The sequence below is a fragment of the Cervus canadensis genome, chromosome 4 (genome assembly GCF_019320065.1).
Source record: "Cervus canadensis isolate Bull #8, Minnesota chromosome 4, ASM1932006v1, whole genome shotgun sequence".
Lineage (NCBI taxonomy): Eukaryota > Metazoa > Chordata > Mammalia > Artiodactyla > Cervidae > Cervus > Cervus canadensis.
Genome location: NC_057389.1, coordinates 56,228,826 through 56,251,452, shown reverse-complemented (window position 1 = coordinate 56,251,452; position 22,627 = coordinate 56,228,826). Strand labels below are relative to the sequence as shown.

At 40.4% G+C, this 22,627-nt stretch overlaps 1 protein-coding gene across 27 annotated transcripts in view; it reads left to right on the top strand.

Annotated features, from left to right (window-relative positions):
- Positions 1 to 22,627, top strand: part of LOC122439783 (protocadherin gamma-C4) — a 180,136-nt gene that overhangs the window by 130,464 nt on the left and 27,045 nt on the right. The window contains exon 1 of one of the 27 annotated variants that reach the window (XM_043465192.1): positions 17,290 to 19,901. The exons of the other annotated variants lie outside the window; for them this stretch is intronic. Within the exon in view, the coding sequence (XP_043321127.1) occupies positions 17,469 to 19,901 (2,433 nt within the window). The 5' untranslated portion in view covers positions 17,290 to 17,468. Of the gene's footprint in view, positions 1 to 17,289; positions 19,902 to 22,627 lie in introns of those variants that run through there. 27 annotated transcript variants of the gene reach the window in all.

The following is a 22,627-nucleotide window of genomic DNA, read 5'->3' as shown; positions in this document are numbered from 1 at the left end:
CTTGATAGGGATTGCATTGAATCTATAGACTGCTTTGGGTAGAATAGCCATTTTGACAATATTGATTCTTCCAATCCATGAACACGTATTTTTTCCATCTGTTTGTGTCCTCTTTGATTTCTTTCATCAGTGTTTTATAGTTTTCTATGTATAGGTCTTTTGTTTCTTTAGGTAGATATACTCCTAAGTATTTTATTCTTTTTGTTGCAATGGTGAATGGTATTGTTTCCTTAATTTCTCTTTCTGTTTTTCATTGTTAGTATATAGGAATGCAAGGGATTTCTGTGTGTTAATTTTATATCCTGCAACTTTACTATATTCATTGATTAGCTCTAGTAATTTTCTGGTAGAGTCTTTAGGGTTTTCTATGTAGAGGATCATGTCATCTGCAAACAGCGAGAGTTTCACTTCTTCTTTTCCTATCTGGATTCCTTTTACTTCTTTGTCTGCCTGATTGCTGTGGCCAGAACTTCCAAACACTATGTTGAATAGTAGTGGTGAGAGTGGGCACCCTTGTCTTGTTCCTGATTTTCAGGGGAAATGCCTTCAATTTTTCACCATTGAGGGTGATGCTTGCTGTGGGTTTGTCATATATAGCTTTTATTATGTTGAGGTATGTTCCTTCTATTCCTGCTTTTTGGAGAGTTTTAATCATAAATGAGTGTTGAATTTTGTCAAAGGCTTTCTCTGCATCTATTGAGATAATCATATGGTTTTTATCTTTCAATTTGTTAATGTGGTGTATTACATTGATTGATTTGCAGATATTAAAGAATCCTTGCATTCCTGGGATAAAGCCCACTTGGTCATGGTGTATGATTTTTTTAATATGTTGTTGGATTCTGTTAGAGGGGCTGCTTTTAGTTTGGATACTTGCGGCCTCTTTTCTGTGTGTGCTGGCTGTTATCCCCTTGATGTGTGTGTAGGTGTGGCAGCCCTGTACATGCTCCTATATAGCAGGTGGGATGGCAGTAATTGGTGCCTGTCAGCCAATTAATTAATTCCTTCTTTGATTGTTTCCTGTCGTCTTTTGTATTATTGTGTAGTATTCTGTTTTGTCTCAGATACTAGTTTATTTGGTATCCTCCTTGATTTTCAAGTGTTTTTCTAAGGTTTACACTATACATCTTTAACTTATGTTAATAAATATAATAGAATTTGAGTGATGTTATGCCACTGTAACAGTACACTTCCATTTCCCTTCTTTTCTTTTTTTGGTGCCATTGTTGCCCTATGTTTTACTACTGCACTATTTTAAGCCCCACACTGTTATTTTTGCTTTAAATAATCAATTATCTTTTAAAGAAATTTAAAAATGAAAAGTCTTTAATGTGCAACTTGCATTTTTATCATTTCTGTCATTGATTCCTTACATAGATCTATGTTTCTATTGGTGTCACTTTTTCTTTTGACTAAAGAACTTCCTTTAATATTTCTTGCAGTATAGATCTGATTGCAGATTTTCCAGGTTTTATTTGAAAAAAATCTTTATTTCACCTTCATTTCTGTAAAATACTTTTGGTGGATATAGAATTCTGGGTTGCCAATTTTTTTCTTTCAATACTTTAGAGATAACAGTTCCTCCTTCTGCCTTGAAATTTTTTCCTTTGAGTAGCTTAAAGATATAGTTCCTCTTTCTTCTGCCTTGCACTATTTTTGATGCAAAGTCTGAGATCTTTCTTATGTTTGTTCTCTTTAATTTCCGCTGGCTGCTTCTAAATTAGTCTCTTTATCAATGGATTTCAGAAATTTGATTATGATGAATCTTGGTGTATTTTTCTTTATTGTTTTCTTTATAGTGCATTTGTTTGTGATGTATTTAATCCTACTTTTTGATTCTGTGGGTCTATAATTTTCTTTGAATTTAGGAAGTTTGGGGCTACATTAAAATACTATTTATCTCCCCCCCCCCCACACACACACATACAAAATTAGACAAGTCAGATTTAACTTACATTAGACCACTTGATATTTTCCCACAGCATCCTGAAGGGCTGTTTATCTTTTTCAGTCATTTTCCCTCTGAAAATTGCCTCCAGGTTAAAAAAAAAAACAAATATTCTGGGGCTCATCTCAATGCTTCCCTTCTCTCAGTCTTGCACTCCTTTTGTGCCAATGTCTAAAAACATTTTTCTGCATATTTTTATAAATTTTCTATTTTCTTAAAGTCATATAGCTAGTTCCACATTGTCTGAAGAAGAGTTTTTCACTTTGCTTTTTGCATTAACAATATATTCTGGAAATCATTCTATATCATTTTACAAAGATCTTTTCTTGTCGCTTCACAAAACTCGATTGTATGTGTTTGTATCATAGTCTATTCAACCAACTAAGGTTTTCCATTTAAGTAGTTTCCACTCTTTTTGCAGTTTTAAATAACACTGTAATGAATAACCTGGTGCATATGTATTTTCATAATTTTTGAGGTGTATATTTAGGGTAAATTTCTAACACTGTGATTGCTAAGTCATAGGGTAAGTACATATGTGATTCTGTTAGATATAATTATTTCCCTACATACACATTGTGCCATTTTGCATACCAATAGATGAGAAAGCTTATTTTTCCATAGCCTCATCTACAGAGTATGTTGCCAACCTTTTTAATCTTTGCTAATCTGATCAGTTTTTTAAAATCTCAAAATCACTTTGATTAGAATATGTCTCATTACTGTTGAAGTTAAATACCTTTTCATATGTTTACAAGCCAGTTCATTTCTTTTAAAAATTGTCTGCTCATTTTTTAATCTCATTTTTCTATTAGATTTTTTGGGTGTTTTGTCCTAAAATTTTAAAAAGTTATTTATACGTTTAGAGATATTAGCCCTTTGCCCAAGAAATAAGTTATAAATATTTTCTCCCACTATGTCATTTTCTTTCAATTTTGTTTATGCTATTTTTGTACAGGAACATTTCCCCCCTGTATTTTTATGTAATCAAATGAATCAGTCTTTTCCTATATGCATTTAGGTTTTCAGTAATAGTTAGAAAACCTTGTCCCACACTCAGGTTATAGAAAAATCCATTAGTTTTCTTTTAGTACTTGTATGGTTTTGTTTGTACATTTATATCCTTGATCTATATGGACTTTATTCTTGTGTGTGCTGAGGTATGGAACTAATTTTATCTCCACCCACCCCCCCCCCCGCCCCCCACAAGTGGCTATCCAGTTGTCCCAGTACTTTTTATTAAAAACTTCACACTTGTCTCAGGGATTTGAGACTACATCTTGATCATGTACTAAGCTTCTGTATTGCTAGAAAGTTTTAAAGATCAGAAAATTATACTTCTTTCTCACTCAGTTATCATTATATATTGAAGTCAATTACTTTGTTTAGAAAAAATAATTCAGTCATACAAGACTACCTGTTTCAAAAAATGCCTAATAATTTTTGGTAACAATATAGTAGCATACTGGGGGAAAATTAAACAAATTTCATCTCTCTAAAGAGACTTAAGGCCTCTTGGGATATTTTCATATTGACAAATTTCCTGGCACATTTAAGTTCTGTGGTATAATAAACAGTAATAGTACTAATGTGATCAAGACTGGAAGAGAAGGTCATTCAAATTGAAGGAGAGGTAGACCTCTTTGTTTTCCCTTAAACTTTGACCTCGAAATCACTGATCGTAGTTCCAAACTATTTTAATGAAATATTTTCTTATTCTTAAGGTTCATAGATCATCTTTTCAAATCAAATATGCAAAATATTTTTCACGTAAACTTCAGATGAACATCACAGAAATATTAAGGCTAAACCATTCAGCTTCCTCCAAATCCTTGAATATCTCACCTGTCTGAATTGTGATATATGTTGATCTATTGATTATTTGTTCTTACATAATTGCTCCTTAAATTATCCCTTAATTTGACCTTGAGGATGTTCCTCAAAGAGGCAAGTTAGATTGAATTCAAAGATTACTAGATGGTCCAGTGATTGACTTTGCCTTTCAAAGCAGGGGGTGCGGGTTCAATCCCTGGTCAGAGAGTTAAGATCTCACATGCCTCAGGGGCAAAAAAGTGAGAGTTGCTCAGTTGTGTCCAACTCTTTGCCACCCCATGGATTGTAGCCTGCCAGGCTCCTCTGTCCATGGAATTTTTCAGGCCAGAATACTGGAGTGGGTAGCTAGGGATAGCTAGTGGGTAACTAGTGGATAGCTAGATTCCTTCTCTAGGGAATCTTCCCAACCCAGGGATGGAACCCAGGTCTCCCACATTACATGCAGATTCTTTACCATCTGAGCCACCAGGGAAGGCCCAGGGGCAAAAAAACAAAATATAAAAAAGAAGCAATATTGAAACAAATTCAATAGACTTCAAAAATGGTCCATAACCAAAAAAATATTTTAAAAAATTAAATTGATTGTGGCACTCACTAAGAAAAAAAAGATGGTTGTTGTTCAGTTGCTAAGTCATGTCCAGCTCTTTGCAACCCCATGGACTGAGGCATGCCAGGCTTCCCTGTCCTTCACTGTCTCCGGGAGTTTGCTCAGACTCATGTCCATTGAGTTGGTGATACCATCCAACCATCCCCTCCCCTGTCAACCCCTTCTCTCCCTGCCCTCAATTTTTCCCAGCATCAGGGTCTTTTCCAATGAGTCGGCTCTTTTCATCAGAGGGCCACAGTATTGGAGCTTCAGCAACAGTCCTTCCAATGAATATTCAGATTGATTTCCTTTAGGATGGACTGGTTTGATCTCCTCGCAGTCCAGGGGACTCTCAGGAGTCTTCTCTAGCACCACAATTTGAAAGCATCAATTCTTCAGCAGTCAACCTTCTTTATGGTTCCAGCTTTTACATCCATACATGACTACTGGAAAAACTATAACTTTGACTAGACACACTTTTGTTGGCAAAGTGATGTCTCTGCTTTTAATATGCTGTCTAGGTTTGTCATAGCTTTTCTTCCAAGGAGCAAACATCTTTTAATTTCATGGCTGCAATCACCATCTGCAGTGATTTTGGAGGCCAAGAAAATAAAGTCATGATTTCCATGTTTCCCCATCTATTTGCCATAAAGTAATGGGACTGAATGCTATGATCTTACGTTTTTGAATGTTGAGCTGTAAGCCAGTTTTTCACTCATCTTTTTCACCTTCATCAAGAGGCTCTTTAGTTCTTCTTCACTTTCTGCCATAAGGGTGGTGTCATCTGCATATCTGAGATTATTGATATTTCTCTTGGCAGTCTTTCTCTCATCTTGTGATTTATTCAGCCCAGCATTTCACATGATGTACTCTGCATATAAGTTCAATAAGCAGGGTGACAATATACAGCCTTGATGTAATCCTTTCCCAATTTTGAACCAGTCTCTTGTTCCATGTCTGGTTCTAACTGTTGCTTCTTGACCTGCATACAGGTTTCTCAGGAGGCAGGTAAGGTGGTCTCTTATTCCCATCTCTAAGAATTTTCCAGATTGTTGTGATCCACACAGTCAAAGGCTTCAGTATAATCACTGAAGTAGAAGTAGATGTTTTTCTGGATTTCTCTTGCTTTTTCTATGATCCAACGGATGTTGGCAAATTGATCTGTGGTTCCGCTGCCTTTTCTAAATCCCACTTGTACATATGGAAGTTCTCAGTTCACATACAGTTGAAGCCTAGCTTGAAGGATTTTGAGCATTACCTTGCCAGCATGTGAAATGAGCAAGATTGTGCAGTAGTTTGAGCATTCTTTGGCATTGCTCTTCTTTGGGATTGAAATGAAAACTGACATTTTCCAGCCCTGTGGCCACTGCTGAGTTTTCCAAATTTGCTGGCATACTGAGGGCAGCACATTCACAGCATCATCTTTTAGGATTTGAACTAGCTCAGCTGTTATTCCATCACCTCCACTAGTTTTGTTCGTAGTAATCCTTCCTAAGGCCCACTTGACTTCACACTGCAGGATGTCAGGCTTGAGGTGAGTGATCACACCATCGTGGTTATCCAGGTCATTGAGACCTTTTTTTGTACAGTTCTTCTGTGTAGTCTTGCCACCTCTTCTTAATCTCTTTTGCTTCTGTTACATCCATATCATTTCTGTCCTTTATTGTGCCCATCTTTGTATGAAATGTCCCCTTGCTATCTCCAGTTTTCTTGAAGACATTTCTAATCTTTCCCATTCTGTTGTTTTCCTCTATTTCTTTGCATTGTTCACTTAAGAAGGCCTTTTTTTTTTTTTTTTTATCTCTCCTTACTATTCTCTGGAACTGCATTCAGATGGATATATCTTTCATTTCCTCCTTTGCCTTTCGTTTCACTTTTCTCGGCTATTTGTAAGGCCTCCTCAGACAGCCATTTTGCCTTGTTGCATTTCTTTATCTTGGAAATGGTTTTGGTCACCGCCTCCTGTACAACGTTATGAACCTCTGTCCATAGTTCTTCAGGCACTCTGTCTATGAGATCTAAACCCTTGAATCTATTTGTCACTTCCACTGTATAATCATAAGGGGTTTGATTTAGGTCATACCTGAATGGTCTAGTGGTTTTCCCTACTTTCTTCAATTTAAGCCTGAATTTTGCAATAAGGAGCTCATGATCTGAACCACAATCAGCTCTCAGTCTTTTTTTTGTTGATCATGTGGAGCTTTGACTGCAAAGAATATAATCAATCTGATTTTGGTATGACCATCTGATGTCCATGTGGAAAGTCATTTCTTGCGTTGTTGGAAGAGGGTGTTTGCTATGACCAGTGTATTCTCTTTGCAAAACTGTTAGCCTTTGCCCTGCTTCATTTTGTACTCCAAGGCCAAACTTGCCTGTTATTCCAGGTATCTCTTTACTTCCTACTTGTGCATTCCAGTCTCCTGTGATGAAAAGGACATCTTTTGGTGTTAGTTCTAGTTCTAGGTCTTCCTAGAACCATTCAACTTTAGTTTCTTTGGCATTAGTGGTTGGGGCGTAAACTTGGATTGCTGTAATGTTGAATGGTTTGCCTTGGAAACAAACTGAGACCATTTAGTAATTTTTGAGATCGCTCCCAAGTGCTGCATTTCAGACTCTTTCAGTGACTATGAGGGTTAATACTTAAAAAAAAAAGATTACTAGATGATATTTGGGTTTTTAGAGGATAATACCTATGTTTTTCCTTGAATTCATTAATTTAATAGTACCATGAGTAAGTTTTTCTGATATTGATCCTTTTAGAGTAAATAATATTAGGTAGTTACCTAATGTTTTAAAACATAATATTAGGCAATACTTTTCTGTGCCAGGCAAGGCCATTTTCATGGATATGTGAACTGTGCAGTCGAGCCCTGCATTTGGTTTAATGCTCTGCTGTCAACATTTTGAAACTGCAGTAATTTTTATTTTTTAATTTTTAAAATTTTTATTATTTTTTCTGACCGCACTGGCTCTTTTTGTACATGGGCCTTCTCTAGTCGCAGCGAGCCAAGGTTACTCTTTGCAGGGCTTGGGCTTCTCACTGCAGCGGCTCCTGGTGTTGCAGAGCACGGGCTCAGTAGTTGTGGTACCTGGGCTTAGTTGACCCCCTACGTGTAGAATCTCCCTGGACCCAGCTCGAACCCATCCATGTTCCCTACATTGGCAGGTTGACTCTCAACCATTGGACCACCAGGGAAGCCCTGTAGTAATTTTTTCCCTTAATATATGTATTTTATTGAAGTATAGTTGACTTACAGTGTTTCACATGCACAGCAAGGTGATTCAGTTATATATATACACATGTATTATTTTTGAAATTATTTTCCATTATAGGTTATTACAAGATATTGACTATAGTTCCCTATGCTATATAGTAAACTTTTGCTGCTTGTTATATATCTTTTTAAATTAGAAATCTAGCGTTCTACTCATATTAAGTCAAACAAGTAGACTCAAAATGTCATAAATTTTTGTTAGGCAAAAATTCATGTTTTCTAAAATACATATACTTATTATTTATATATGTATACAAAAGTTTTTCTACTGCATCTTGATAGAGGCTTGAGAAAGAGCACAAAAAAGATATGGAGAAATTGGAAAACATAAGCTAAATGAAATGGTAGCACTGAATATGAAATAGAAAAAGTGAAACAAACTAGATAAAAGTAAAAGATCATCATATAGTCCAGTTGTTTTTAAACATGGCTGCTCATTAGAAACATATCTGGTGCTCTAGAGAAAAAGCAATACCTGGGCATTTGTATTTTTCAAAAAATTTCAAGATAATTCTGTTATGCATCTGGATTTTAAAGTGATTACAGGTTTTGCTATTAAATAGTAGTTTTGGTGATATAGGGTTCTTTTATTTTTCTTTTCACCAATCATGATACAGTGGTATTATGTGAGTAATAGTTACATAATCATAATAGTGAAAGATGTTTATCAGTTTTCACAATTGTCAGACAAAAAATAAAAAATAATTACAATTGCAAGTCACAACGGGAACATGATTAACCTAACAATATAAAATAATTACATAGAATTTGGGGGCTCAAGCAGAGTGATATGGTAAGTGGAAGTGCATACATGCACATGTTTTCATCCACCAGCCAGTCTGTGTCTTCTGGTTGGTGCATTTAATCTATTTACATTTAAGGTAATTATCCATATGTATGATCCTATTACCATTTTCTTAATTGTTTGGGATTTATTTTCTGTAGGTCTTTTCCTTCGTTTGTGTTTCCTGCCTAGAGAAGTTCCTTTAGCATTCATTGTAAAAGCTGGTTTGGTGGTGCTGAATTCTCTTGACTTTTGCTTGTCTGGAAAGTTTATTTCTCCATCATATGTGAATGAGAGTCTTGCTGGGTAGTGTGTTCTTGGTTGTAGCTTCTTCCCTTTCATTACTTTCAGTATATCATGCCATTCCCTTCTGGCTTGTAGAGTTTCTGTTGAAAAATCAGCTGATAGCCTGATGGAAGTTTCCTTGTATGTTATTTGTCATTTTTTTATTGTTGCTTTTAATATTTTATCTTTGTCTTTAATTTTTGTCAGTTTGATTACTATATGTCTTGGTGTGTTCCTCCTTGGGTTTATACTGCTTGGGATTCTCTGTGCTTCCTGGACTGGGTTGACTATTTCCTTTCCCATGTTAGGGAAATTGAAAGTCGCTCAGTCATGTCCAACTCTTTGCGACGCCATGGACTGTACAGTGTGTGGAATTCTCCAGGCCAGAATACTGGAATGGGTAGCTTTTCTCTTCTCCAGGGGATCTTCCCAACCAATCTGGATTAAACCCAGATCTCACGTGTTGCAGGTGGATTCTTTATCACTTGAGCCACAAGGGAAGCCCAAGAATACTGGAGTGGGTAGCCTATCCCTTCTACGGAGGATCTTCCAGACCCAGGAATTGAACCTGGGTCTCCTGCATTGCAGGTGGATTCTTTACCAACTGATCTATCAGGGATGCCCAATTCCCATGTTAGGGAAGTTTTCAGCTATTATCTCTTCAAATGTTTTCTCAGGTCCTTTCTTCCCTTTTGGGACTCCTATAATTGAATATTGATGCGTTTAATGTTGTCCCAGCAGTCTCTTAGGCTGTCTTCATTTCTTTTCATCCTATTTTCTGTATTCCGTTCTATGGCAGTGATTTCCACCATTCTGTTTTCTAGGTCATTTATCCATTCTTCTGCCTCAGTTATTCTGCTATTGATTCCTTCTAGTGTATTGTTCATCTGTTTATTTGTTCTTTAGTTCTTGTAGGTCTTTAGTAAACATCTTCTCCATTGTTATCCCAAGATCCTGAATCATCTTTACTAACAATATTCTGAGTTCTTTTTCTGGAAGGTTGCATATCTCCACTTCATTTAGTTTTTCTGTGGTTTTATCTTGTCCCTTCATCTGGGACATAACTTTGTGCTTTTCCATTGTGATTAACTTTCTGTAATATGGCTTTTGTTTTAGTTGCTGTGGGACTGTGCTTCTTCTTGCTTCTTCTGTCTGCCCTCTGATGGATGAGGCTAAGAGGCTTGTGTAAGCTTCCTGACGGGAGGGACTGGCATGGGAAAAATGTGGTCTTGCTCTGGTAGACAGGGCCTTGCTCGGTAAAGCTTTAATCCAATTATCTGCTGATGGATGGGGTTGCACTCCTTTGCTGGTAGTTGTTTGGCCTGAGGCGACCCAGCCCTGGGGTCTGTGGGCTCTGTGGTTGGGTTAATGGTGAACTCCAAGAGGGTTTATGCCAAGGGGGACCTTCCCAACCTGATGCTGCCTGTGCCTCCAACTCCGTGGTGAGCCCCTGCCAGTTTATGCCTCCACAGGAGACCCTCCAACACTCGCAGGGAGTTTTGGTTCTGTCTCCTGTGGAGTCACTGCTCCTCTCCTATGGGTCTTGTTGCATGCAAGATTTTGTTTGTGCCCTCCAAGATTGGAGTCTGCGTTTCCCCCAGTCCTGTGAAAGTCCTATAATTAAATCCCACTGGCCTTCAAAGCCAGATTCCCTGGGGATTCCCAGGCTGGGAAGCCTGACATGGGGTTCAGAACCTACACAGCAGTGGGAGAACTTCTTTGGTATTATTTTCCTCCAATTTGTGGGTCACCCACTGATGGGGTATGGGATTTGATTTTATCGTGATTGTGCCCCTCCTACCATCTGGCTGCAGCGTCTTCCTTGTCTTTGGACGTGTGGTATCTGTTTTTGGTGGGTTCTAGTACCCTCCAGTCAGTGGTGGTTCAACAGCTAGTTGCAATTTCCTCCTGTAGTAATTTTTAAACAAGGAGTTCCCTTGTTTTTATTTTGCACTGGTCCTGCAAATTATGTAGCCAGTCCTGGTACCAAGCAATATATTTAGTAAGGAGAGTATATAATTTAATAGATATTTTTTAAAGATTCTTTAGGTTTCCACATGCAAAATAGAGTTTTGTGAAAGAGTGAAAAGGGAAGTGAAAGAGGAAGTGAAAAGTGAAAGAGGAAGTGAAAAGTGAAAGAAGAAGTAAGAAGACCAGAGGGGAAGTTCACAGTATTTAAGGTGGTAGCAGTAAAGGGGAAAGTAATCAATAGATTCAAAGTATAGTTTGGAGGTAGTAAGCATTGACATGAACTGGTAATGAATTAAATGTAGGAATATAGAGAAAGATGTTAAGAATGACCTGAGAATTTATTTTTTATTTTTTTTACTCTGGCTGCATGTGTCTTCCTTGAGCCCTGAGGGCTCTCTTTAGTTGTGGCCAGTGTGAGTTGCCTGTTGGCATGTGGGATTTTAGTTCCTGGGCCAGGGATTTCTCAACCATTGTACCACCAGGGAAGTCCCAAGAATGACCTGAGAATTTATTTTTTGGGGGGGCACATTTGCTTTTTCTTTCCCTGTTCTGTGCCCCACCCCCACCCCCCTGTAAACCTAAGGAAGCAGGTTCTGAGAAGACAGCACAGTGGCCTTGGCCTCCCTGGATCCAAGGGCCACATGTGTGTCCCAAAGGAAAGTGTGCAGGAGAGGTGGACCAGGGCGCTGGGTGGGTGGCAGGTCCTCCTAGCAGCAGCAGGAGGACCAACACATGGCCATTTGTGTGGGCGTGCTGGACTAGTTCAACCGCAGTGTTCTACGGGCAGCCAGTCAGCAAAATCCACATCTTCCACCTCGGACAGCTTGATGAAGGCATGGTTCATGAGCATCTTCAGGTCTGCTAGCTCGGTTGGGTTCTTAATCAGGCATTTGTTTACAAATTCCTGGAAGTCCTGGGTGAACATGCCCATTGGGCAGCTTGGGAGAAGGCTCATTCATGATGTAGTCCAGCTGCTCAAAGATCGCCAGCCATGGCTGGCTGGCTGGCTGGCTGTCCATCCTGTGACTGCTGATGGGGCTTCCAGGGTGACCTGAGAATTTCTGACTAGATTGGAAATGGCCCTTATTAGATGAGGAAAGTTGGAGAGAGAACACCTTTTGAGGTTGTGGTTAAGAGTTGGGTTTGACACTATGCTAAGTGAAAGAAGCCAGATACATAGGCTGTGCATTTGTTTTTTTATTGCCAGTATAGTTGATTTGCAGTGTTGTGTTCATTTCTGTGTACAGCAGAATGACTCAGTTATACACATATACATTCTTTTTTGTATTCTTTTCTATTATGGTTTGTCTCAGGAGATTGTGTATAGTTCCCTGTGCTGTACACATAGGACCTTATTGTTTATCCATTCTAAGTGTAATAGTTTGCATCTACCAACCCCAAACTCCATATGGTCCCTATTCCTCCTCCCTCCCCCTTGGCAACCACTAGTCTGCTCTCTATGTCCGCAAGTCTGTTTCTGCTTTGTAGATAAGTTCATTCATGTCATATTTTTTATTTGTTTTTATTTGATATGCGAGATCTTAGTTCCCCAATCAGGGATCGAACTCATGTCCCTTGCATTGGGAGTGCAGAGTCTTAACCACTGTACTACCAGGAAAGTCCCATTTGTGCTGCATTGTAGATTCCACATATAAGTGACATCATAAGGTATTTATCTTTCTCTGACTTACTTCAATTATTATGAAAATTTCTAGTTGCATCCCTGTTGCTGCAGATGACATTATTGTGTTCTTTTTCATGGCTGAGTAATATTCCATCGTGTATATGCACCACATCTTCTTTATCTGTTCTTCTGTCTATGGACATGAAGGTTGTTTCCATGTCTTGACTCTTGTGACTAGTGCTGCTGTGTCTTTTTGAATTAGTTTTGTCTGAATATATGCCCAGGAGTGGAATTGCTGGGTCATAATGGTCATAGTTTTAATTTTCTGAGAAACCTCTTGACTGTTTTCCATAGTGGCTGCACCAACTTACGTTCCTGCCAACAGTGTAGGAGGGTGTCCTTTTCTCCAAACCCAACATATGTTATTTGTAGACTTTAAAAAAATAAATTAATTTATTTATGGCTTCTCTGGGTGGTCTTTCCGGTGCGTGGGCTGCCTGTTGTGATGGCTTCTCTTGTTGCAGAGCACTGGCTCAGTCACTGCAGTGCTTGGGCTTAGTTGCTCCTTGGTTTGTGGGATCTCCCTGACCAGAGGTTGAACCCGTGTGTCCTGCATTGCCAGGGGAATTCTTAACCACTGGACCACTAGGGAAGTCCTGTAGACTTTTTAATGATGGTCATTTTGACATGTGTGAGTTGGTATTTCATCTATAATTCCTTTTTTGTGTGTGAAATTTCTAGAGAAAGCAAAACTACTTAGTAAGTAGATCAGTGGCTGTCTGAAGCTTTGGATGGGAACAAGAATTGACTGCAGACAGGCATAAAGGATTTTGGGGGTTGACGGCAGTATTCTAAAACTGGATTGCCGTATTGGTTTTGTAACTATATAAAATTGCTAAAATCACTGATCGTCCATGTGAGCTCTATGATAAGTACAGAGTTGTTAAAAGATTAACATAAAAGATTGAGAGGACTTCCCTGATAGTCCAGTGGTTAAGACTTTGCACTTCCAATGCAGGGGGTGTGGGTTCCATCCCTGGTGAGGGAACTAAGATCCCACATGCTGCATTGTGTGGCCAAAAAATAAATATTAATAAAGATAGAATAGAATAGAATTTGTAATCCTTATTCTTAAAAAAGAAAAGATTGATATAGCTGTGATTATGTCAGGGAGTACTATTGTTATTACTATTTTATAGATAAATGAAAATTAAAAATAAAAGCTTCAGGACTTCCCTGGTGGCTCAGGGGTAAAAAATCTACCTCCTAGTGGAGAAGACACGGGGTTGGATCCCTGATCTGGGAGGATCCCATGTGCCACGGAGCAACTAAGCCCATGCACCACAACTATTGCTCCTGTGCTCCAGAGCTGGGGAGCCACAACTACTGAAGCTTGCATGCCCTGGAGCCTGTGCTGTGCAACAGGAGAGGCCACCCCGATGACAAGGCCTCACATGCAACTCGAGAGCAGCCCCCTCTTGCCACAACTAGAGTAAAAACCTGTGCAGCAACAAATACCCAGCACAGCCAAAAATATACAAATAAAATTTAAAAAATAAAGGCTTCATGGTTATAGAGCTACTAAGTATAATATGCAGTATTGGAACTTGAGTCTTTGACACTAAGGCATACTCTTGACCACTGCAATATATTCACTTTCTATTTTAAAATTGTTTGCTGCATCTTGTTGATCAGAGGCTCTCTTGGAATCACAAAACAGAGAGGAAAAAAAGATAGAGACTGGAAAATTCTATTGATCCTATACACTAGTACTTCCATTTTCACTGGATGTGGGTGACAGCAAGTTTTTTGTCCAATGTGAGTTATATTACCACACCTTACTTGGCTCTTTGGCAAACTGTTTTCTCTTTCAAATCATTAAGTTAAAGAGTTTAATTAGGGCCACTGGTAACTTAAAAGGCAGAGACTGTATCTTCCAAAAATGTTCTCTCCTAGGGAAAATGGATACACACAAATGAATATATATAATCTTTACTGCTTTTTATGATTACTGTACCATTAGCATTAAGATTGCTATATTGATTAGCATTAAGTATGGGGAGATATTGGTCAAAGGGTAAAATTTTTAGTTATAAAATGAATAATTTGTGGAATCTGATGTACAACATGGTAACTATAGTTAATATTGTAATGTAACTTGAAATTTGTTAAGAGTAAATCTTAAGTGTTCTTACCACACTCATTAAAAAATGGTAACTAGATGAGGTGGTGGATGTGTTAACTATATTGTGTTGATCATCTCACAATATGTATATTAAATCATGTTGTACTCCTTTTAAATTCATATAATTTTATGAATTATACTTCCCTAAAGCTAGAAAAAAGGAAGCATTAAGTGCCTACTGTGCTAGTCACTGAGGAGGCAAGTGATAATCAAAACAGGCATGGTCTCTGCCTTCTTGCAGCTTTATTTAGTCGCTTCTTAGTGGGAGAAGCAGGCATTATGCTTAAGCACTATAAAATTATAAAATTTTAAATTGTGCTAGGTTCAACAAAGGAAAATAAAAGGTTCTCTGAGGGAGCATAACAAAGGTTCCTGATTTTAACTAGGGTTGAAGAGAAGACCTCTATTAGGAAATTACATTTAAACTGAGACCTAAAGATCAGTAGAAATAAGCAAAGGGAAGGAAAGGAAAAAAAAAACTTTCCTGGTAGAGGAGCAGCCTGCTTGGAGAGCTTCATTGATGACCACACAGCAGCGTAACAGAATATCCAGAGCAGGGGAAAGCTTGAGAACTTGGATACTATGCAAAAGATTTGGTGTTTTATTTCAAGAGTAGTAAGATGCTCCTGAGGAGCTGTGAGCTGGAGAATCTTCTGATCCAATTAAAATTTTAAGAACATCTCTCTGGCTACTGTGAACAGTAGATCCAAGGAAGGTTCAGTTCAGTCGCTCAGTTGTGTCTGGCTCTTTGTGACCCCATGGACTGCAGTACACCAGGCCTCCCTGTCCATCACCAACTCCCGGAGTTTACTCAAACTCATGTCCATTGAGTCCATTGAGTCTCCTCCTGCCTTCAATCTTTCCCAGCATCAGGGTCTTTTCAAATGAGTCAGGTCTTTGCATCAGGTGGCCAAAGTATTGGAGTTTCATCTTCAACATCAGTCCTTCCAATGAATATTCAGGACTGATTTCCTTTAGGATAGACTGGTTGGAGAAGGGAGTGGCAAACCACTTCAGTATTCTTGCCTTGAGAACCCCATGAACAGTATGAAAAGGAGGGTTCTGCTGGCTAATGAAGAGGTCTTAGGAAAACTATGGGATTTATTGTTAAAGGGAAAACTATTTCAGCTTTTAAAAGCTAGTTTTTGAAAACCAGAATGTCAGTTAATTCGTGAAAGGGGGAAAATGTTTGATAAATCAGTACATCTGAAAAACCCACTAGATCAGTGCTTCTCAAACTTTAATGTACATTCATATCACCCTGGCATTTTGTTAAAATGCAGTTCTGATTCAGTAGGTCTGGAGTGGGAACATTTCTAACAAGCTCCCATGTGACGTCCATGCTCTTGGTCTTTGGCTCACACTTTCAGTAGCAAGTGACTGGGCTACTATGTATGTTCTAAATTCTATATTATAATTGTCTAATACCTATCAGCATTCTTAGTTGTTTGGACAATTGTCAATTTTGAGTATTTAAAAACTGGAGGTTTTAAAAGATAAAGTATTGACATAGGTCAAATATAGCTTTTCATCTCTTCTATAAATACCCTATATATACTTACTTCCTATATACTTATTTAACCTGTCTTTCTGCTGCTTGGCCTCAGGTTTCAGTTAAACTTCAGAAAGGACTATATGCAATTAATGTGTACAGAAATAGTATGTGATTCTTTACGTCTAGTATTTAATGGGAGATGTATATCACTGACTTACTCTGATGCCAGAATTTTATCTGCCTTATTGATTTAATAAGATAGGAACACAGGAACCCTTAGAGGGTAGTTTGTTTTCAAAGGATGTATGACTGGGTTCTAACTTATAGTTGACTCTTATTCATTATCCTAGTCATTACTGTTTTGTTTGAGTACAATCTTAAATGCAGAAAAATTCAGACTCTTTATTCCCTGGCTAAAGGTTTTGTATTTTGGATATCCCAATCATTTTATAAAGATCCCAGGTGGTAAATAAAACCTGATCATTTTTCTTTTTCTTTTTTTGGGCAGGGAGGGGGGAGTGAAGAGGGGGATATTATCCTTTATTAGGAATGCAAAGTCTCTTTGTGGCATGCCTCATGATCTTGAGAAACAGATTGATTAAGTAAAGGGAAACTTTAGAAATTATGCTTTCTGATTGAGATTATGCTTGTTGGGACAAATAGGATAGAAAAATTTCACATTGCTCCCTCATTGTTAAGAAATAAGAACTAAGCAATAACATTCAATTTAAAAAGATATCTGAATTATATTTTTAGATTTCACAAAACAAAGTAAAACCAAACAGTGGTAGCTCCTGTAGATTTTTCTTTACTGGGGAAGTGACCAGAATGCTACAGTCGCGTTTGTTAAGAAAGAAAACTATAATTGTTATTAACACCTCAAAAAAAAAAAAAAATGCGACACGCCTCTCTACTAGTAGAGTCCAGCTAGGTGAGTTTTACCTAGTCCTCCAGTAAACCAGGTAACGTTATGTCGTTTTTCGGTTTGGTTTGAACCCCCTTCTTGGGATTAAAGATAGCTGTTAAAATGTTTAACAGACTTTAGTTCGGCTTTTAGACTTGCAGGAAGGCCAGCTTCATCACCCTGTAGTTGGCTTTCCAGCTAAGGTGGGTTTCGGATATACAGCTTCTGCCAAGGAGCTCTGGCTGTAAACTCTGGAAGGAAGCCAAAGGAAAGAAGTTCCCGGCGCTAGTGCTTGTCCCGCTCAGAGTCCGGCGCTGGCGCATTTTTCGTGCAGTTATTGGCTGGGACTCTGCGTGCCGCTGTCGGCCAATGGAGACGCTGGAGATCTGGCCCCGGCCCGTCCTCTCTCGGCGCCGCGGGATGAGGCCGAGACTGAACAGCCGGCGAGCAAATCAGCGGCATCCAGAAAGCCATGTCCGACTCAGAGCCCAGCGCCCGAGCGCTAACCCGCTGAAAGTTTCTCGGGAAAGAAGCTGGGACGATCTGGACCCTGCTAAGAGGAACTGTCTTTGAGTGAAATGGTCCCAGAGGCCTGGAGGGGCGGACTGGTAAGCACCGGGAGAGTGGTGGGAGTTTTGCTGCTTCTGGGTGCCTTGCACAAGGCTTCCGCCGCCGTCATTCGCTATGAGATCCTGGAGGAAAGAGAGAAAGGTTTCGTGGTGGGCAACGTGGTCAGGGACCTTGACTTGGATCTCGGCAGCCTGTCAGCCCGCAGGCTCCAGGTGGTGTCCGGAGCTAGCCGAAGATTCTTTGAGGTGAACTGGGAGACCGGAGAGATGTTCGTGAACGACCGCCTGGATAGAGAGGAGCTGTGTGGGACCCTGCCCTCCTGTACCATAACTCTGGAGTTGGTAGTGGAGAGGCCGCTAGAGCTGTTCAGCGCGGAAGTGGTGATCCAAGACATCAACGACAACAATCCCTTTTTTCCTACTCGGGAAATGAAATTGGAGATTAGCGAGGCCGTGGCACCGGGAACGCGCTTTCCGCTCGAGAGCGCGCATGATCCCGATGTGGGAAGCAACTCTTTACAAACCTACGAGCTGAGCCGAAACGAGTACTTTGCGCTTCGAGTGCAGACGCGGGAAGACAGCACTAAGTACGCGGAGCTGGTCCTGGAGCGCGCCCTGGACCGGGAGCGAGAACCGGATCTCCAGCTGCTGCTGACGGCGTTGGACGGAGGATCTCCGGCTCGCTCCGCCAGCCTTCCTATTCGAATCGTTGTGCTGGACGCGAATGACAATGCGCCCACCTTCAACCAGTCCTTGTACCGGGCGCGTGTCCTGGAGGATGCACCCCCCGGCACTCTCGTGGTGCAAGTCCGTGCAACGGATCTGGATGAAGGCCCCAACGGCGAAATCATTTACTCCTTCGGCAGCCACAACCGCGCTGGCGTGCGGGAACTTTTCTCCTTGGACCTTGTTACCGGGGTGCTGACAGTCAAGGGTCGACTGGACTTCGAAGACGCCAAGCTCCATGAGATTTATATACAGGCCAAAGACAAGGGCGCCAATCCCGAAGGAGCACACTGTAAAGTTTTGGTAGAGGTTGTGGACGTGAATGACAACGCCCCGGAGATCACAGTTACCTCCGTGTACAGCCCAGTCCCCGAGGACGCTCCTCTCGGAACTGTCATTGCTTTGCTCAGTGTGACCGATCTGGATGCTGGGGAGAACGGGCTGGTGACGTGCGAGATTCCGCCAGGTCTCCCTTTTAGCCTTACATCTTCTCTCAAGAATTACTTCACTTTGAAAACCAGCGCAGCCCTGGATCGGGAGACCGTGCCAGAATACAACCTCAGCATCGCGGCTCGAGATGCGGGAACCCCTTCCCTCTCAGCCCTCACGACAGTGCGGGTGCAAGTGTCTGACATCAACGACAACCCTCCACAATCTTCCCAGTCCTCCTACAATGTTTACGTTGAGGAAAATAATCTGCCTGGTGTTCCAATACTAAACCTAAGCGTCTGGGACCCCGACGCCCCGCAGAATGCTCGTCTTTCCTTCTTTCTCTTAGAGCAAGGAGCTGAAATAGGCCTAGTGGGTCGCTATTTTACGATAAATCGTGACAGTGGCGTCGTGTCATCCTTAGTGCCCCTGGACCATGAGGATCGGCGTGAGTTCGAGTTAACAGCTCACATCAGCGATGGGGGCACTCCTGTCCTGGCTACCAACATCAGTGTGAATGTGTTTGTCACTGATCGCAATGACAATGCCCCCCAGGTCCTATACCCCCGGCCTGGCCAGAGCTCGGTGGAGATGCTGCCTCGAAGTACTGCTGCTGGCTACCTGGTCACACGGGTGGTGGGCTGGGACCCAGATGCAGGGCACAACGCCTGGCTCTCCTACAGCCTCTTGGGAGCCCCCAACCAGAGCCTTTTTGCTGTGGGACTTCACACGGGTCAAATCACCACTGCCCGCCCAGTCCAGGATACAGATTCGCCCAGGCAGACCCTCACGGTATTGATCAGAGACAATGGGGAGCCATCGCTGTCCACTACTGCGACCCTGACTGTGTCAGTGACTGAGGAATCTCCTGAAGCCCTGGCTGAGTTCCCCGCTGGCTCTGCCCCCAGGGAGCAGAATAAAAATCTCACCTTTTATCTACTTCTCTCGCTAATCCTGGTCTCCGTGGGGTTCGCAGTCACAGTGTTAGGAGTGATCATATTCAAAGTTTACAAATGGAAGCAGTCCAGGGATCTGTACCGAGCCCCGGTGAGCTCCCTGTACCGAACACCAGGGCCCTCTCTGCACGCGGACGCTGTGCGGGGCGGCCTCATGGCCCCACACCTTTACCATCAGGTGTACCTCACCACGGACTCGAGACGCAGTGACCCACTGCTGAGGAAACCTGGGGCCGCCAGCCCGCTGGCCAGCCGCCAGAACACTCTGCGGAGCCTCGATCCAGTGTTCTATAGGCAAGTGTTGGGTGCAGAGAGCTCCCCTCCTGGACAGGTAAGGGTTAGCAAGTCACCCTGGAATGATGTTTTCTGATTCCTGCATCGCTTTTAGGAACGTATGTAGCCATCTTCATTTTCAGTGATCAAGACGTTTTCCTAATGTTGCATCCACATTTTTACTTGGCTTTTCCCAGATCAAACGTCGTGCCTTTGCGGGAGGGAGATGGCCCAGCTAGAGTGTGGTTTGTGGTCCCACACAGTGTGGAGTTAATTCACTCATCTGTGGACACAATTCACACACTCAGCATTCACTTGGCATAGCAACTAACCAATCCTGCTAAAGGGCCATTAAGCTTTAACTCACCATCTCAGCACTCAGAGCTTAGCTTGGTATCATTCGCATTGAGTACAAGTTAATGGAAACCTCTAGCCAGTGGCAGCTGCTAGGAGTATAAAAACTACCTCATCCGTCCGTCTTTCAAATGATTGCCACATCTGCATTAAAACAAATGATTTGCTGATAATTTTCCTTTGACTACACAGATCCTCTTCCTCATTCTCAGATGGCTTTCTATGAAAGAGATAAAATTCTAGAGTCCTTTAAATTTTATTTCAAGGACACTACAGGAAATTACATGGACATTACTTACATGTGCATTATAGAAAATTTGGAAAATATGGAAAAATATAAGAAAAAATTAAAACAAATTTTTTTCCCAAATCTAAAGGTAACCACCATTCATTATAAAAGTAAAAGTAATATTTATTTTGAAAATAAATTCAGAAGGACATAAAGTACAAAATGAAGTTCTTTTTGCCCTAAGTATTAATTCCTATCCTTTCACCATTATTATGATTATTTTTTTTTTGGTATAAATGTAGTGTGTTAGGCAAATTCATACCCTGAGAAAAAAGATAAAGCTGTCATTTATTCAGGATAGCGTCCAGGCCTTTGTTTTGGAGTGCAACTTAAACACACTTCCATTTGTGGGAGAACAACTATAACTTTGTTACTAATAAGTGCATTATTGCTGTCAACCTTTGGGTCTGGCAGTTAGACATAGGAAGCTCCACCACTTACCATCCATGAGTCCATGGCCAAGTTAATCTATTTTCTAGACCCGTTTTTAGTATGTGGAAAAGAAGTAGCAAGAGTTTTATAAGATGAGTGCATGATACAATATATGTGCAGTGTTTGTTGTGTCATAGTTCCAAAAAATTCTTCAGCTACTAACCTGGAGATAGCTCAAGATGACAAAGCAGAGGCATATATGGAAAGGCTAAGGAAGGGTAAAAGCCAGAGAGAAGCAGCTGCTGCTTTTCTGGTCAGACTGGAAGACAACTGGCATTTTCCTTTGAATGATGTTCTCAAACGTGGTTGCACACCAGAATTACCTAGGGACCTTTTAAAAATCCTGAAGCCCAGGCCACATCCCAGATGGATCAAAGCAGTCTCTTGGGATGGGACACAGGCATTGGTATGTTTTGAAGGTCCTCAAGTGATTCCAGTGTGAAGACAAATTTGAAAGGCGTTGCCCTAAGACATGCCTGTCCATCAATTAGCATGTTTTTGAAACGAAGTGTTAGTTTGGAGTTCGCAGAACCAGCAGCCAGCCTTGTTTTGCCAGACTGAACTTTAAAAAATTCTATAATGTTATTTCTCAACCTTAAAGTATTATGTAGAATAGCTCTAGGAAAGCACTGTAGGGAAGATGTGAGATATTTCAGTCATCTAAGGAGAAAAATCTTCCTCAACCACTACCACCTGGGCAACTATTTCTTTAAAAATTTAGAGCTCGGCAATGGGTATGGTGTTTCTTTTAGGGGTGAAAACATTTTTCTATAATTATACTGTGGTGTTTGCATCATTTTAGTATATCTGAATATACTAAAAACTGTTGAATTGTACATTTTAAAGGGGTGAATTGTATGGTGTAATGGATAAATTATGTAGCTCAATACAACTGTTTTAAAAATCTAGAGATGGGAGAATCACATACTTGGCATTAAAAAGGTCAAGTCTAGGATATATAGGATTCGGGCTTTATATAGGATTCTCCAGTTCAAGTATTAATAATATAGATATGTTTGTTTTGGTGTCAACTTGCAAATAAAAGGGGTTGAGATCTAGAAGAGGTCTAGTTCTTGGATATTAAAGCCAGCAAAAAGGGTCAGTTGATGGCTACAGGGATGACAGACTGATAGGAAAATGATTTAAGATGTTACAGAAAGAGGTTTTTATTTCTTTCTAGACAGAGCAGAGGTGAAAGTGGGGAGACCCTAATACTGCACTGTATAGACTTTACACAAGTCTCCTAACATTTCTGAGCTTGTGTTCTCAAATATAAACTCTTCCAAAATTGTGTGAGAATGAAAAGTAATGTATATAAAATGTATACTCAATATAAAATACTCATAAAGTACAAGCATTCAATAGATACTTGTTGAACTAACAAGTGATAATAGCACTAATTCACCATGTATTGGTGAATGTACCAGACACTTTAAAAGATGAAAAGGCGCAGTCCCTGCTCCTATGGCACATGGACATGCACACACACCCACAAAAATGATAAGGGAGATCTGTATAATACGAAGCAATGGAAAAGAAACACCTCAGTCAGCCTGGGGAAATCAGGAAGAATTCATACAGTTGATGATGCTTGATCTGAGAATGAAAGTTGAGTAGTAGTTTGTCAGATAATAAAGGGGAAAGGCGAGTAGAGAGGGACCCTTGTAGGAAATTTCATGCAGAGGGATAAAGATTTTTTATTACTGCTG